The sequence below is a fragment of the Pan troglodytes genome, chromosome 2, assembly GCF_028858775.2.
Source record: "Pan troglodytes isolate AG18354 chromosome 2, NHGRI_mPanTro3-v2.0_pri, whole genome shotgun sequence".
NCBI lineage: Eukaryota > Metazoa > Chordata > Mammalia > Primates > Hominidae > Pan > Pan troglodytes.
Window position 1 is genome coordinate 152,082,423 of NC_086015.1, and position 15,498 is coordinate 152,097,920.

The 15,498-nt window shown below is 36.7% G+C and overlaps 1 protein-coding gene across 1 annotated transcript in view; it reads left to right on the forward strand.

Moving 5' to 3' along the window:
- The window catches only part of CPA3 (carboxypeptidase A3), a 32,041-nt gene extending 19,765 nt beyond the window's left edge, over positions 1-12,276 (forward strand). Inside the window, exons 10-11 of the mRNA XM_526465.9 lie at positions 1,135-1,219; positions 11,593-12,276. Of these exons, the coding sequence (XP_526465.4) occupies positions 1,135-1,219; positions 11,593-11,780 (273 nt within the window). The 3' untranslated portion in view covers positions 11,781-12,276. The remainder of the gene's footprint in view (positions 1-1,134; positions 1,220-11,592) is intronic.
- Positions 12,277-15,498: the final 3,222 nt, after the last annotated feature.

Consider the following 15,498-nt stretch of genomic DNA (forward strand, 5'->3'; position numbering starts at 1 on the left):
ATATGTATAGTCTTTTAAAAATCTTTGTGAGTGCAAATATGTTAGTAACTATATTCCATTAAAATTCATTCTGACAATCACTCTCATAGCACAAAACACTAACGTGTATTAAAAGGTCATGACAAAATGCCACTCTGAAAGAGACACCCTAATTAACAACTATTTTAAAAAGCGGTCAACCACCCTTCTTCCCTTGGTATGCTGAAGTCAGATGAGTAGAGAAGATCCTGTAGCAATATGAGCCTGTTAGGGACCAAGGAATGTAAAACATGGAAGAACATGGAGAAACTGTCAGAAGAGACAATTATCTGAAGCCAAAAAAATTGACAGGAAAAATAATGTATATTTTCTATTTTAGAAGAAAGGAATGAGGAGAGAGAGAGAAAGAAGAGTAGAAACACAAAATGAGATATGGCATTACTGTATATAATTGACTGCATATTTAAGTCTTTTTTTTTATTTTTATTTTTTTAGACGGAGTCTCGCTCTGTCACCAGGCTGGAGCGCAGTGGCGCAATCTCGGCTCACTACAACCTCCGACTCCCTGGTTCAAGCGATTCTCCTGCCTCAGCCTCCCAAGTAGCTGAGACTACAGGCACATGGCACCACCCCCAGCTAATTTTTTGTATTTTTAGTAGAGACGGGGTTTCACCATGCTAGCCAGGATGGTCTCCATCTCCTGACCTCGTGATCTGCCCACCTCAGCCTCTGCCAGTGCTGGGATTACAGGCGTGAGCCACCGTGCCCGGCCAAGTCTTTATACTTACCACATATATTACTGAAAATAAGTTTCTCGTTTAACCATTTATTTTATTTTGATCTTCAAATGCCAAATACCTGGTAAATTTGACTTTTTTCATCCCTAGTAATTTACATATTTACATATATATATGTATGGGCTTTGGTTTTGTTAAAACCAGGAACTGAATTCCGGCTTCACCAGTTGCAACTAACCAGGAAATAGTACTGTCCATCTCATAGGGTTGTTATGAGTCTTGAAACTAAAAATCAAGGGATAAGCACAGTGCCTAACCTGTAAGACTCCATTAAAAAATTGCATACATACATAATTACATATTCCTTGGTATTTACACAGTATCCTATTATTTCACTCTAACTTTCCTTTCTCTCCAGGCCAAAGTTGCAAAGATTGGCACTGATGTTCTATCAACTCGATATGAAACCCGCTACATCTATGGCCCAATAGAATCAACAATTTGTAAGTCATTCCTCTTATTTACTGAGCCCTTTTCCCTAATTATTTTTTACAAATATTAAAGAAAATTATGGAATTTGCAATTTAGGTTAGAGCATCTGGAATTGCTAATTTAAATTCTACTTTTTACAGGATATTCTGAATTATACGTGAATCTAGGGGATAGATTCTGACCTTTTCTTGGGATAAGATTTTTCTAGAAACAAATTACACTGAACTTTTACAGGGTTACAAGGTCAACGGAAGCTATTAAGACAAGACAGATTTACAGTTTACTTTATCTACCTTCCTGTTTCCCACCTCTACCACCAACAAGGTTGTACCCTTCCAGGAACTAATGAGAATTCACTGGAGTGAGAAAAAAAAAAAAAATTAGCCAGGCATGGTGACCTATGCCTGTAGTCCCAGTTTCTCTGGAGGCTGGGGTGGGAAGATCATTTGGGCCTGGGAGGTCAAGACTGCAGTGAGCTGTGATCGTGCCACTGCACTCCAGCCTGGGCAACAGAGCAAGACCTCATCTAAAAAAAATCACACAAAAGAAATTAGATGGAGTAGAGTCTACATTTCTTTTTAACCATTTAACTTTAACTGGACTCTTTCTTACTTGCCTTGTCTACATGGAAGTATGGTCTTCTCCCTAGCTGAAAAACAGCTAGGATAGGAAAACAGATAGAAAATCAGTTTCAGCTCCTCTGGTTGTGTAGAACAAGTTATCTCGCCTTCTCACTTGCTCCTTCTCACTATGTTCAACTGAAATCTGTATGGTGAACTAGAAGGGAGATCACAAGACTCTAGTTCTATCACTTTTGTTTCATATTCTCAGCACCATTTCTTACTCTTCCCTATTTTTAAATTTATGTTGTCTTTATGTGTTTTTAAGTTATTGACTTGGATTTCTTGGCCTTGAATTTCTTGTCTCTTATTCTATATACAAGAAATCAGTAATTTTTTTTTTCTGTAAAGGGCCAGATAGTAAATAGCTTTGGCTTTGTGGAGGTACAGTTTCTGTTGCAGGTACTCAACCGGAGGATCATAGCTCAAAAACGGCCATAGACAATAAGTCAGCAAATGGGTGACTATGTGCCAATAAAACCTCATTCACAGAAACGGGAGGCTGACCAGGATTTGCCAACTCCCATACTTTATACTAAATAATATCTGCAAATTTTTATGGAGTCTTTACAAGTTAGGCACTGTGCTTACCCCTTGATTTTCACAATCTCAAGCTTCACAACAATCCTATGAGGTGGGGAGTACTATTTCCCGGTTATTAGTAACCAGCGAAGCTGGAACTCAATCTCAGATTTTAACAAACAAAAGCCCTGATCTTGACCACTGCACATACTGTTTGTGCATTTGGATTTTGTAGCTGAAATATCCAGGATTTTCTATTTTCAATGAACAGCCAAAAAATCCATTTGAGTATCACCGAAGACAATTAACTCAGATCCTGGGAAGTGAGACCACTTTCTGCTCTTACAGCAACTCCCACTAAGCTTAGTTTGGGAATTATTTAGTAAAAACTACCTTTTCTCCAAACCAAGTTCAAGCTTCAGTTCTTAGTCTCAAAATTTATACAAAATTCCCCATGAAACTTCTCAAAAGCAAGAATTATGCTTCAGATCTCCTCTTGGACCCTGTAACATACAGTACAGTGCACGGCATGGAACAACAGCAGAATTAGTTCCCATAAACTTGCTCAATGATAATGGTGTCCTGGCTTATTCAAAAGAAGTGAATGTGAGTTGAAACCACAACAGTACTGGACTTGATTAAGCCTGCATCACTCTCTAGACCAAATATCCAACAGTGTTTAGCATTAAGACTACCCTTTAACTTTTAAAAATTTCATGAGCAACCCTTCCACCACCAAAGATACACTCATATTTTTATGACACTTTTAGAATCTGTGCATTAAAAAATACATATGTGCATATGAATTCAGGATTCCTTGCAACAATTTTACCTGACCACAGTTTTTAAGTCACTTCCGTATTCCAAGCTGAAAGTATAAACTTTGAACTGAAAGTCTACATCCTCAGCAATTGCGATGGAATTTGAAAATGCCGGAATCAACATATGCAGTTTCTAGGACTTACTTATTAGATGCTTCTTTGGCAGAACTGGAAAATGACTAAAAAATGGACAAGTCCCTTTCCTCGAGCACATTCATTAACAATCACCTATCAACCAGTCACTGTTAAGGTGCTGAAGAAAAAGTGTAGTGATACAGATGATCCCCAGCATCCACATAGATCTTGCTACAACCTAGCCATGCTGGGGGCTCATTACACATACAGGTGGATGACCACAAGATTTCAAAATACATGTTATGTACCCAACTATGTGAGTGGACAAAAAGTAAGCAAAGTAAAGAACAAGAAGACAGACTAGAAGATCAGTTTAAAATGGCAGCCCACTTAGTAGATACTAATAAATAGCAGGGCCAGATTGGCCACCCAGACACCACATAAGAGCAATTTCTCTAAGCAAGAAAAACCCACAGATAGTCTTAGAGGCAAAGAACAAAGCATTCCAAACAGGAACAAACTTTGCAAAAGGCAATTAAAGCATGAAATAATTTTCCGTGTGTGTGTATCCACAAAAGTATGAGAATACAGAGCTGTGCATAGCATTGCATTAAGACCTCTTAATGAACAAAAATATATGGTGTACCTAGCTAGCAGGCTAGCACTTTGGAGCTTTCAGAGATAAATGAGAGGACTTAGGACACAATAAACTACTCTTAAGGAAGTCACATTCTAACTGGAAGGAGCGGAGAGCCAAAACTACCATAGCTCCATGCCATCGCGTGTCACTTTCAAAATGGAAAGATACAGTCAAGAGGGATTACTATTCTGTTTAACTGTGCAGCATTATTTAAAATTTTTATTACATTATACTACAACATTTTAAAGGCATTGAGATTTAGAAAGAATTGCCTTTGTCACGCAGTGCTGCAGCAGCTTGATAAACGATCAAGATTTCTAGAACAGATTGCTTTAATAAAGCATCTGATAGAATGTTAATCAAACATTCATGAGAAACAGGGTAGCAAAGTAGTTGACTTGGTAAGAATAAAAAATCAAAATGTGATTAAAGTTTAGTCATTCCAATAACCTGATTGTCACTTAACATGTCCCCAGATTTAGGAACAGCATCTAGCATTTGTCAGTGATTTCCTGTCTTTGACTTGATGAAGACAGAAAAAAAAAGGACTGGGGGAGCATTTTTTAAACTCAAATTATGGAGGATCTCTGGCCTTTAGAAAAAAATATATATATGTTTGCTCTTTGAACATGAGAGGCAAACATATCAGACAAGTTAAAATCATAAATTTTGAAACCAGGGAGAAACATAGGCAATGATCTATTCCATGGTTCTCAAGCCTGACTTCCCATTAGAATCATCAGGAAGGTGGCCAGGCCTGGTGGCTCACTTTTGTAATCCTAGCACTTTGGGAGGCTGAGGAGGGCGGATCACAAGGTGAGGAGTTTGAGACCAGTCTGGCCAACATGGTGAAACCCCATCTCTACTAAAAATACAAAAATTAGCTGGGCGTAATGGTGGGCACTTGTAATCCCAGCTACTCAGAAGGCTGAGGCAGGAGAATCACTTGAAACCAGAAGGCGGAGGTTGCAGTGAGCCAAGATCACACCACTGCACTTCAGCCTGGGTGAAAGAGCAAAACTCCATCTCAAAAAAAAAAAAAAAAAAAGAATCATCAGGAAGCTTTTAAAATACATGAATGATTATACCCCCAGCCCCCAGAGATTCTGATTTCATCAGTCTGAGGAAGAGCTCGGCACTCAATTTTTTTTTAAGTACCTTAAGTGATTCTAAGATGAAACTAGGGTTGAGAATCGCTGATCTAAGCAAAACCTCTCATTTATAGACTGAAATTCAGATACAGAAATATTTCATCACTTTAGGGCAGAAGAAAAACAAAAATCAGCATTCGAGACCAGAGTTAAAATGGTATACCTACCACTTTGCCCCAAAGCAGCAATATTGAGATGGCACAAAAAAGTAAATAGTAATGTTTAATGTGAAATGATTATATTTGCATATAAACAGCATATCCAATCCTTCCTCATCTTAGAAATAACTAAACATAGTACCTAGTGAGCAAGAATAGTTATTTGAGTTGATAAGAACCAAGATTGCATTAGTAATAAAATTCATCTGTGAGTCACATCATGAATTAAAAAGTTAATTTCAAAGTACATTTCTTGTAGCTTCCTTCATGTACCAAAATTGCTAGATCTACCACTGATTCTCAACCCAGTGCTCTTTTTCCATATTCTACATATTCTACTTTTTCAAAATTTACATTCTGAAAAAGACAAAGTTAAGACTTGTAGTTCATAACACCAGACCTCTACTTACTAAGAGACATTCAAACTGATATTACAGAGAAAATATTTCAGTGTATGCCCATGTATCTCTGGCTTCAGCTCTTGCTTCTAATATAATTTTCACTTAGTATTAATATAAAAGTACAGGTTATTATATTGAATACATTTAAATAATATTTTTTTAAATGATACAATTTTTCAGAAAACACTGTATCAAGTAAGCAATAAATGCAGCACACATTAAGTCACCAGCGTCACTTTATATGGATCCCTTTGGGCTGAAATCAGATTTCTAGTTTGGTACCGTTTCATTTTGATTTGTTCTGATTGAATTTGTTGCAACCAATATTGTGCCTTGAAGTAAGTAGGAAATATTTTCTTAATGTTGAACATACTCAGAATATGCTGTCAACAAAAACAAAATTATCTTATAGAACTGAGTAAAGACTTGGTATTGGCTAGAATATAGAGTGGCACATAGGTAGCACAGTACAATGATTAACAACATGAACTCTGAAGACACCACCTGGGCTTGAATCCTGATTCGACCATCTACTAGCTATGTGTTTTTCAGCAAGTTGCTTAATCTCTCTGAGCCTAGGTTTCTTCTTCGGTAAAATGGTAATTGTTACTTACATTTGGGATAGGAATTAATTAAATGAGTTAACATGCATAAAGCACATAGAAGGGTACTTGGTATTTAGCAAGTGATTATTATTGTATTTTATAAATGCATACACATGTTTTAGTAGGTACACATGGAGATAAAGAAAAGGCTAAGTATCATGTTAAACAAATTAAGTTCTGGCCAGGCACGGTGATGCACACCTGTAGTCCCAGCTACTCAGGAGGCTGAGGTGGAAGTATCACTTCAGCCTGGGACGTCGAGGATACAGTGAGCCATGATCATGCCACCGCACTCCAGCCAAGGTAACAAAGCAAGACCCTGTCACATACACACACACACACACACACACACATACACACACACACACACACACACAAATTCTATATTTTTTTCTCAAAGTAAAAACTTGCAATGTTGTATTTACTTTATGACTTGATATAGTTTTGTTTGCAAATTTAAGATCTAGAAGATATGAAATGTATTCTACTTCATAGCATCACATAATTATGAAAAATCAAATTCCATATATTCTCAATCACCACTATTAATCTTAATGACAAACTTCACAAAAAGTAAATCTCTCAAAATAGAATAGCCATGCCCTTTAACCCTTGGAAATCACAGCAGTTTACTCGACTGCAAATAGAGAGCTACTGCAACTAGGAATTGGCCAAGTTTATTAAAATGTCTAACATATCCTAAATTACAAGACATAATTCCTATTTACTTTACCTCCTTTGCTACCAAGCTTGCATCTTAGCGTGATTTCTTTCTCATGAACTTAAATCCAACCAGCTAAAAGTGGCAATCTTTTTGATCACTGAAGCCAGTCTCTATATTTCAGCTCACGTGCTCCATAAATTACATGCAATATTTGACCCTGTTAATAACTCTTCTTCTTGCCATTCCTTTGGCTTCCTTGACTTTGAACTCTACTGGTTCTCTTCTTCCTCCTCCTCCTTTTTTTCTACTCTCCCACTGACTGCTTCTAAAAGTAGACATTTTCCAAAAAATAGGGTACAATATATGGATACTTCCTCAGGTTCTCTCCTCAGGTCCCTCCTCTTACTTCTGACTCTCCTCATCAAGAAATGACCTCTATCCCCACAGGCTGGAATCCCTCATTTGTTACCTAGGGCACCAGGCAATCACCTTTTACCCACTAAGTGAACCAACCAGACCAAAATAGCAATGCAAAGGCTTTGAAAACTATATTGTCAGCCGAGCTCGGTGGCTCATGCCTGTAATCTTAGCACTTTGGGAGGCCAAGGTGGGAGGATCACCTGAGAACAGGAGTCCGAGACCAGCCTGGCTAACATGGTGAAACCCGGTCTCTACTAAAAATACAAAAATTAGCTAGGTGTGGCGGTACGCACCTGTAGTCCCAGCTACTCAAGAGGCTGAGGCAGGAGAATTGCTTGAACCTGGAAGGCAGAGGTTGCAGTGAGCTGAAATCGTACCACTCCACTTCAGTCTGGGCAACAAAGTGAGACTCTATCTCAAAAACAACAACAACAACAACTAAAAACCAAAGCAAAACTGTCTGGGTGTGGTGGCACATGCCTGTAATCCCAGCACTTTGGGAGGCTGAGGTAGACAGATTGCCTGAGGTCAGGAGTTCAAGACCAGCCTGACCAATATGGTGAAACCCTGTCTCTACTAAAAATACAAAAGTTAGCCAGGTGTGGTGGCAGGCGCCTGTAGTCCCGGCTACTTGGGAGGCTGAGAGAGGAGAAGCACTTGGACCTGGGAGGCAGAGGTTGCAGTGAGCCAAGATTGTGTCATTGCATTCTAGCCTGGGTGACAGAGTGAGACTCGATCTCAAAAGAAAAAAAAAAATACTATATTGTCATCAGTATCACAAGACACAAAAGTAGGCCAGGGCCTGTTTACTAAACCTGAACAGGGTGACTACCTGCTAAATTGAAGATTTAAGTTACAATTTATTATTTAATGTAATAGCTAAAATGTCCAGAATATAATCAAAAATCACTTGTAATACTAAAAACAAGAAAAATTACAGCTTGAATACAAAAAGATAATCCATAGATGCCAACACTGAGATGATCGGAATTTCAAACATTGGAAAAGAATTTCAAAGTTGCCATCATTAAAAAAAAAATGCCTCAACAAACAATTACAGATGGCCTTGAAACAAATGAAGAAATGGAAAATATCATCAAAGAAATAAATATAAGATATAAAAAGGAACCAAATGGAAACCATAGAACTAGAAAATGTAATAACTTGAACAACAAAAAAACTGGAAGGGCTTAATAGCAGAATAAATATGACAGAGGGAAGAATCAGTGAACTTAAAGACAGAGCAATATAATTCACTCACTCTGAAGACAGAAAATAAACAAAAATAAATAACTAAACAAGGCCTCAGGAACAAATGGCATAATAAAATATCCAACATTCATGTCATCGGTCCAAGGAAAAGATAAATAAAGGGAACAGGAGCTGGAAAAAAAATGTTTGAAGAAATAAAAGCTGAAATATCCTACATTTGACAAAGACATAAACTAACATAGTCAAGTAGCTGAGTGAAACCCAAACAGGAATAACCCAGAGAAACTCACATCAAAGTACATCATAATTAAACTTCTGAAAACTAGACAAAGAAAAAAGTCGTAAAAGGAATCAGACAGAAATGATCTAGAGTTAAAAACAGTTCCAGTGACAGCAGATTTTTCATGTGAAACCATGGAAGTCAAAAGGAAGTGACATTTTCTCAAGTGCTGAATGAAAACACCTATCAACCCTAAATTCAATAAATTCAATGTATTGCAAAAATATTCAGAAATGAAGGAGGGAATAAGACATTCTCATACAAAGGGAAATCAGCAGATGTGTGCCCCGCACACCTACTCTTAATGGCTAAAAGAACCCTCTGAACAAGAAGGAAATAATCACAGCAAAAGGCTTGGAACTGCAGAGAGGAAGGAAGAAAAATGGATTCCGTATAAATAAATAAATTAAATAATAGACTATCTTTCTCCACATGATGATTGAATCAAAAATTGTAAGTCTGTTTGATGTGATGTTCAATGTATGTAGAGAAGTACTCAAGACAATTGTACTTTAAAAGTGGGAAGGGAAAAAGGATCTAAAAGGAAGTAAAGTTTCTACACCTCACTTGACATAGTAAAATGTCAATACCATTAGACTGTGGTAAGTTATGTATGTGTATTATAGTACCTGGAGCAACCATTAAGAAAACTAAGCAAGTGAGACTATAAATCAATCAAATGGAATCCTAAAAATGTCATGTAACCAAGAGGAAGGTGTAAAGCAAGAAAAAAAGATAAAGGGATAAAAACAGAAAGAACAAAAAAAAAAAAAGAAATAATGGCATGTTTAAGTCATATCAATAATTTACCTACACGCACTAATTAAAGACACATGGGCAGAATGAATTTTTTAAATTATCATTCAACAATATGCTGTTTATAAGAAACTCATTTCCAATATAACAACACAGATAAGTTGAAATGAGAATGATGGAAAAGATATACTATGCCATTAGGAAGAATAGCTACATTAAGTATCAGATAAAGTGAATTTCAGAGCAAAGAAATTTGCTAGTGACAGAGACATTAACAATGATAAAAGGATCCATCCCACCAAGAAAATAATGATCCTAAATGTGTGCACACCAATTTCACCTATGATGTCTATGCCAATAATTTAAACATTCATTTTTCCAAGCTCTTTCTTGAATGTCTGATTGATGTTAAACGTATCACTTTGTCTTCCTTTGCCTTTTCTTTTTCCCATCCCAATGCTCTCTGAGTTCCCATTTCTTTTAACAGTATGTTTTTTCCAGCTACCCAGATTGAAACATCAATCATTTTTATGAAATCCCAATGTTTCTTATGTAGAATCCCTCAGTTGTTTCTAATGTGGTGACTCTACCCTAGTCAGGCTTTCATTTCACACTACCTCATAACTGGTTTCTATTCTTTTCAATCCAGATTAACAAACCTAAAGTATAAAAGGCCTCCAAAAGAAAATCTAAACACCTAGTCCCGATTCACAAGGTTTTCCAAGCTTTACTCACAAACTCTCACTGCTCCCTTTGATCCAACCAGCTGGATCTCGTTGGTTTCTAACAATGCCTCCGTGCTTTTCTATCCTTGTAGTTCACTGGCTAGAATTCCTTTCTTCCATCTCCAGCTGAAAACACACTAGCCTTTCTTCAAGGCTCTCCTCCAATACCATCTCCTCCATCATGAAGGCAGTATTTGAGCTGGCACTGGGCATGAAAGGCCATACTCCTCATCAAGAATAATCTCTTTTTTCTTTTAAATCTTGGTAAAATCTTGTACCTTTTCTATGGTACTTAGCATATTCTGCTCTGCCTCTATTGACTTATACCTTGACTTCTGCCTCCTAAATTGTAAGTTACTGAAGACACCAGTGGCATCTTCTGCATTTTTGTACCCTGCAACAATTACTCTCCCCGGTGCCAAGAAATGTGTCTTGTAAATATTAAAGGTTTAATAAATATTTGGTGACCAATTTAAGAGCCAACACTATCTCTTCATCAAAATATCCCTTCTCTCTTTCATCGCAGCTTTGAATTCTTATCTTTCAAATTTTTCAGATCTTTCAAACTGTTATTATTAGTTAAACTCATTACTTGTCCTAGAACATAAATGCCTTCACATACAAAAAAAACCTTTTATATCACATAAAGCAAAATGTGAGCACATAAATGCAATTATGATATGTATATGCACTTGTATATGTATATAGCCTCTAGATGTGAGTTATATGTATATAACCTTTAGATGTGTGTTTATATTTCCAATGTTTTTACCAAAAAATAGAACCTTGAGTTAAATTTCATAAAAGTTGACATGGAAATTTTGAATTAGGAGATTAAATATGTCTTTAAAATAACTAAATTACATTTTCTTGGTCTTTTGACTATGAAATAGTTTACCCTAGCAACATGAAAAACAAGAGACCTAAGCTATTAGAAGAAATGCAGTTCTATGTATCTTGTGTGTATAGTTTTTCCCTGGTGGCTTTCAACGACCAGTGACTCCTTAGCTGGTTTCCTCAGCTGCTAGCACTTGCTCTGGGTACTTGTCCTGAACACGTCCATCTGCAACAATGTGTGCCTAGGAAATAAACTCAACTTACTACTCACCCAACCAAAATGTAATTTTTTAAACGCAGCACACACTGGGTGGATTCCAAAGTCATGATTATGCTTTACTATGCACTCTGTACTATTCGGACCACTACTCTCATTCATTACTGCAATTAACTGCACACATAACTATTTTTTATTGCTAATTATACACCACTGACTTCCACTTTAAAAAAAATTAGCATTTGTCTCTAATTAAATATTTACTGCTTGTGTTTTACAGACCCGATATCAGGTTCTTCTTTAGACTGGGCTTATGACCTGGGCATCAAACACACATTTGCCTTTGAGCTCCGAGATAAAGGCAAATTTGGTTTTCTCCTTCCAGAATCCCGGATAAAGCCAACGTGCAGAGAGACCATGCTAGCTGTCAAATTTATTGCCAAGTATATCCTCAAGCATACTTCCTAAAGAACTGCCCTCTGTTTGGAATAAGCCAATTAATCCTTTTTTGTGCCTTTCATCAGAAAGTCAATCTTCAGTTATCCCCAAATGCAGCTTCTATTTCACCTGAATCCTTCTCTTGCTCATTTAAGTCCCATGTTACTGCTGTTTGCTTTTACTTACTTTCAGTAGCACCATAATGAAGTAGCTTTAAGTGAAACCTTTTAACTACCTTTCTTTGCTCCAAGTGAAGTTTGGACCCAGCAGAAAGCATTATTTTGAAAGGTGATATACAGTGGGGCACAGAAAACAAATGAAAACCTTCAGTTTCTCACAGATTTTCACCATGTGGCTTCATCAATTTATGTGCTAATACAATAAAATAAAATGCACTTAATGCTTTAAAATTCATCTTTTTATGATAAACTATATTCTCTGTATTTCTCTATAGCATTAATAATCAATATTAATGCCATTCATTCAGTCTGTTAATAAGAAATAATATCTTCAATTTTCAAAAACATAATTTGCCTATCTTTTTCAGATAGAAGTAGACATTGTTTATATCTTCAAAAAAGCAAAAGGATGTCCTAGCAGGAAATAAAGTGGTTCATATAGAGATGAATCTCAGTCCTTTAAATAACCGATCCAGTTCTCATCAGCATAATGTACATTAAATTCAAAATAGTTTAATTTAACCTGCCATAATCAGAAGAAACCACCTGCTAAAACATCTGTTTGCCGGTACAGACACAGACAAGAGAGTCTGGTCAGCTGTGACCCCTGCCCTCCTAATGGATAGAAAGGAAACCTGGAAACATACTGTAAGTTGAGGACGGAAAGTCATGTTGACCAAAGGCAATCAGGGTAACTTGCTGCATTTGTACCATTTATACTCCTATTATTTAAGATAGTATTATTGGATAGCTTCTCCCCAACACCAATACCTCAATGTGTGATCAAGTGGCAACAGTGGCAGTGTCTACATTATCCCAGAATCCAGACACAGATGCCCACCACAGGACTGACTATAATTTGAGGGACAAGTAGAGAGTTCCTTGACTTCCAGTAAACTTAACTTCTCAGAACACCCCAGACAGTTTTCAACGACTGGGAAAGGTCCTGAGAAGTCAAGTCAATAAACAATCTGGGACATGCCTCATGAATCCTTTAGGGACACATAAAAGAAAGGATGGCATCAAAGCTACAAGATGATGGTGTGTTCTGATAATCATGAGGTAGATAAAAGTTTCCCATGCAAAATTGTCCAGGAAAAGCAAATGTAAACTAACAAAATTGCTTTACAACGGGAGAAGGGGAAGGTGACAGAGTTAAGAAAGTAAAAGAGAAAAATGTGGCTATGAGATTATATTGTCTGATTAAAAATATGGTATCTATGTCTAAATATTTAGCATTCCAAACTAGCTTCAGAACGTGGGAATGTAAATTTGTTTCATTATACATGCCATATTGGAATTATATACTCATTCACACATACTTACTCAAATGAGAAAGGACTGAAATATATTCTAACCCTAAAATTCATATAAATACCTCTAATTCCATTGAGCCTTTAGATGGAGGAGATAAAAGAGATAATCCCAATTGCAGAATATTGTCCCATGTCCATCCATTATTCAGTTTATAAAGACACAAAAGTTGAACACACTATTTGAATTATTATGCAGCTTAATATTTTTTCTCAATCAGAAAAAATTTTATTTTATTTTAGCCTGAGTGGCTAAAAATAAAAAATCCTAACAAGATCTCATCCTAATTAAATAGTTTTTGAATGGCATCTGAGGGCATTTACTTCTTTGACTGCATATAAATTGTGAAAATAAATATGTGAAGACAAATATCTACATTAAAGTTAAAAAACTAAAATTTTACCTTATTTATGAGAAAGTTTGAGTGGCAAGTGCTGTGATTCTTCCCTTTTCATTTCTCATCTATCAGTAAAAGGGCTTTGTACCCAAGTTACAAGTTGTGCTATCACATAACAATATTCTTGACAGAGGCCAGGCACAGTGGCTCATACCTGTAATCCCAACATTTTGGGAGGCCAAGGTGGGAGGATCACTTGAGCCCAGGAGTTCAAGACAAGTCTGGGTGATAAAGTGAGACCCTATCTCTACAAAAAAATAAAAATTAAAAATTAGCCAGCTGTGATGGCACATACCTGTGGTCCCAGCTACTTGGGAAGCTGAGGCAAAAGGATTGCTTGAGCCCAGGAGGTTGAGGCTGCAGCGAGCCAAGATCACACCACTGCACTCCAACTTGGATGACAGAGCAAAACTCTGACTCAAATATACATATACATACATACACACGTACATATGTGTATGTACATATATACACAAAATATATATGTGTATATACATATATACAAAATACATATGTAAATATATATATATCATCATTCATTTTCCGATTTTCTTACTATAAAACTCACTCAAGAGGCATTGTTTCATATTTTGAAAATGGTTCTTTTATAGCAATATCTAATTGTTGAGGTGCACATCTGAGATGTACATCTCTATTATGAAAAAATGAAACATCTTATTTTTACTTATGCAAATAAATGTTTCCAGTAAGTCTTATGACTCCACACTGATCTTTAAATGTCATAGCAGAGGTCCCTTCCCCACATTTGACACATTGGATATGTTCTTTGACCACAGAAGTGCTCACTGGCTAAGTGAACATTAGGCTTACTGACAAGAGTATCTGTTTCTCATTTAACACAAACATCTATGCCTGATTTTCTTTAGATGAAAAAATAAAGAAGTAACCCCCAAAGAAACTTAGAACATGTCACTGCAAAGACACAAATTTTCTCTGTCCTCATGTTCTCTCCTAGCCTCCTTATCTCAAAAAAAAAAAAAAAGTTTAAATTATTTTGACCTTTCCAAAGGGACGGATGTTGTGCTTTTCTGGACACGGGAAAAGGTCAAGGACAGAGAACTCTTCTTGGCCCCACCATGTGGTTCCCAGTGCATAAACTAACCTTTTATCTTTAATATAGAAAATGGAAATGGGAGGTTTTCTAAAAGAGAATATGCATTGGTCCCCCAAATCTACAGTGAAGTATTGCAGTATTAAGTTAATGTTAAATTTCCCAGGATATAAATCATACAAAGCAGCAGCAGCAAGGAACCTTACTTAAATACTCATTTATTTGAGCATCTAAAAGACGCAATGGAGTCTAGAAACTGTTCCTGACCATTGACCCTCAGAGACTGCATAGTGTTCTCTAAAATCTCTCCTCTTTTCCTTGCCCTCTTTCTTCATTCTCTTCTCCCTTATAATAGGTCTCCCAGTTTTGAAGCAGGCACATGGCCATACAAATAAAGGTTCTATTTCCAAACTCCTTGCAAATAGAATCATAGGATTGACTACTCAAATCTTCTCATAAGTAAAATAAAGTTTTAGTGTTTTAACTTTAATATAGATATTAGTCTTCACATATTTATTTTCACAATTCATATGAAGTCAAAGAAGGAAAATACTCTGGGATGCCATTCACAAACTATTCAGTTAGAATGAGGAATGGTCTTGTTAGGATTTTTTAGTTTTAGTTACTCAGGTAATGTTTTTTCTCTGATTGTAAAAAGAAATATTAGGCTGGGCGCGGTGGCTCACGTCTGTAATCCCAGCACTTTGGGAGGCCGAGGCGGGTGGATCACGAGTTCAGGAGATTGAGACCATCCTGGCTAACACGGTGAAACCCCGTCTCTACTAA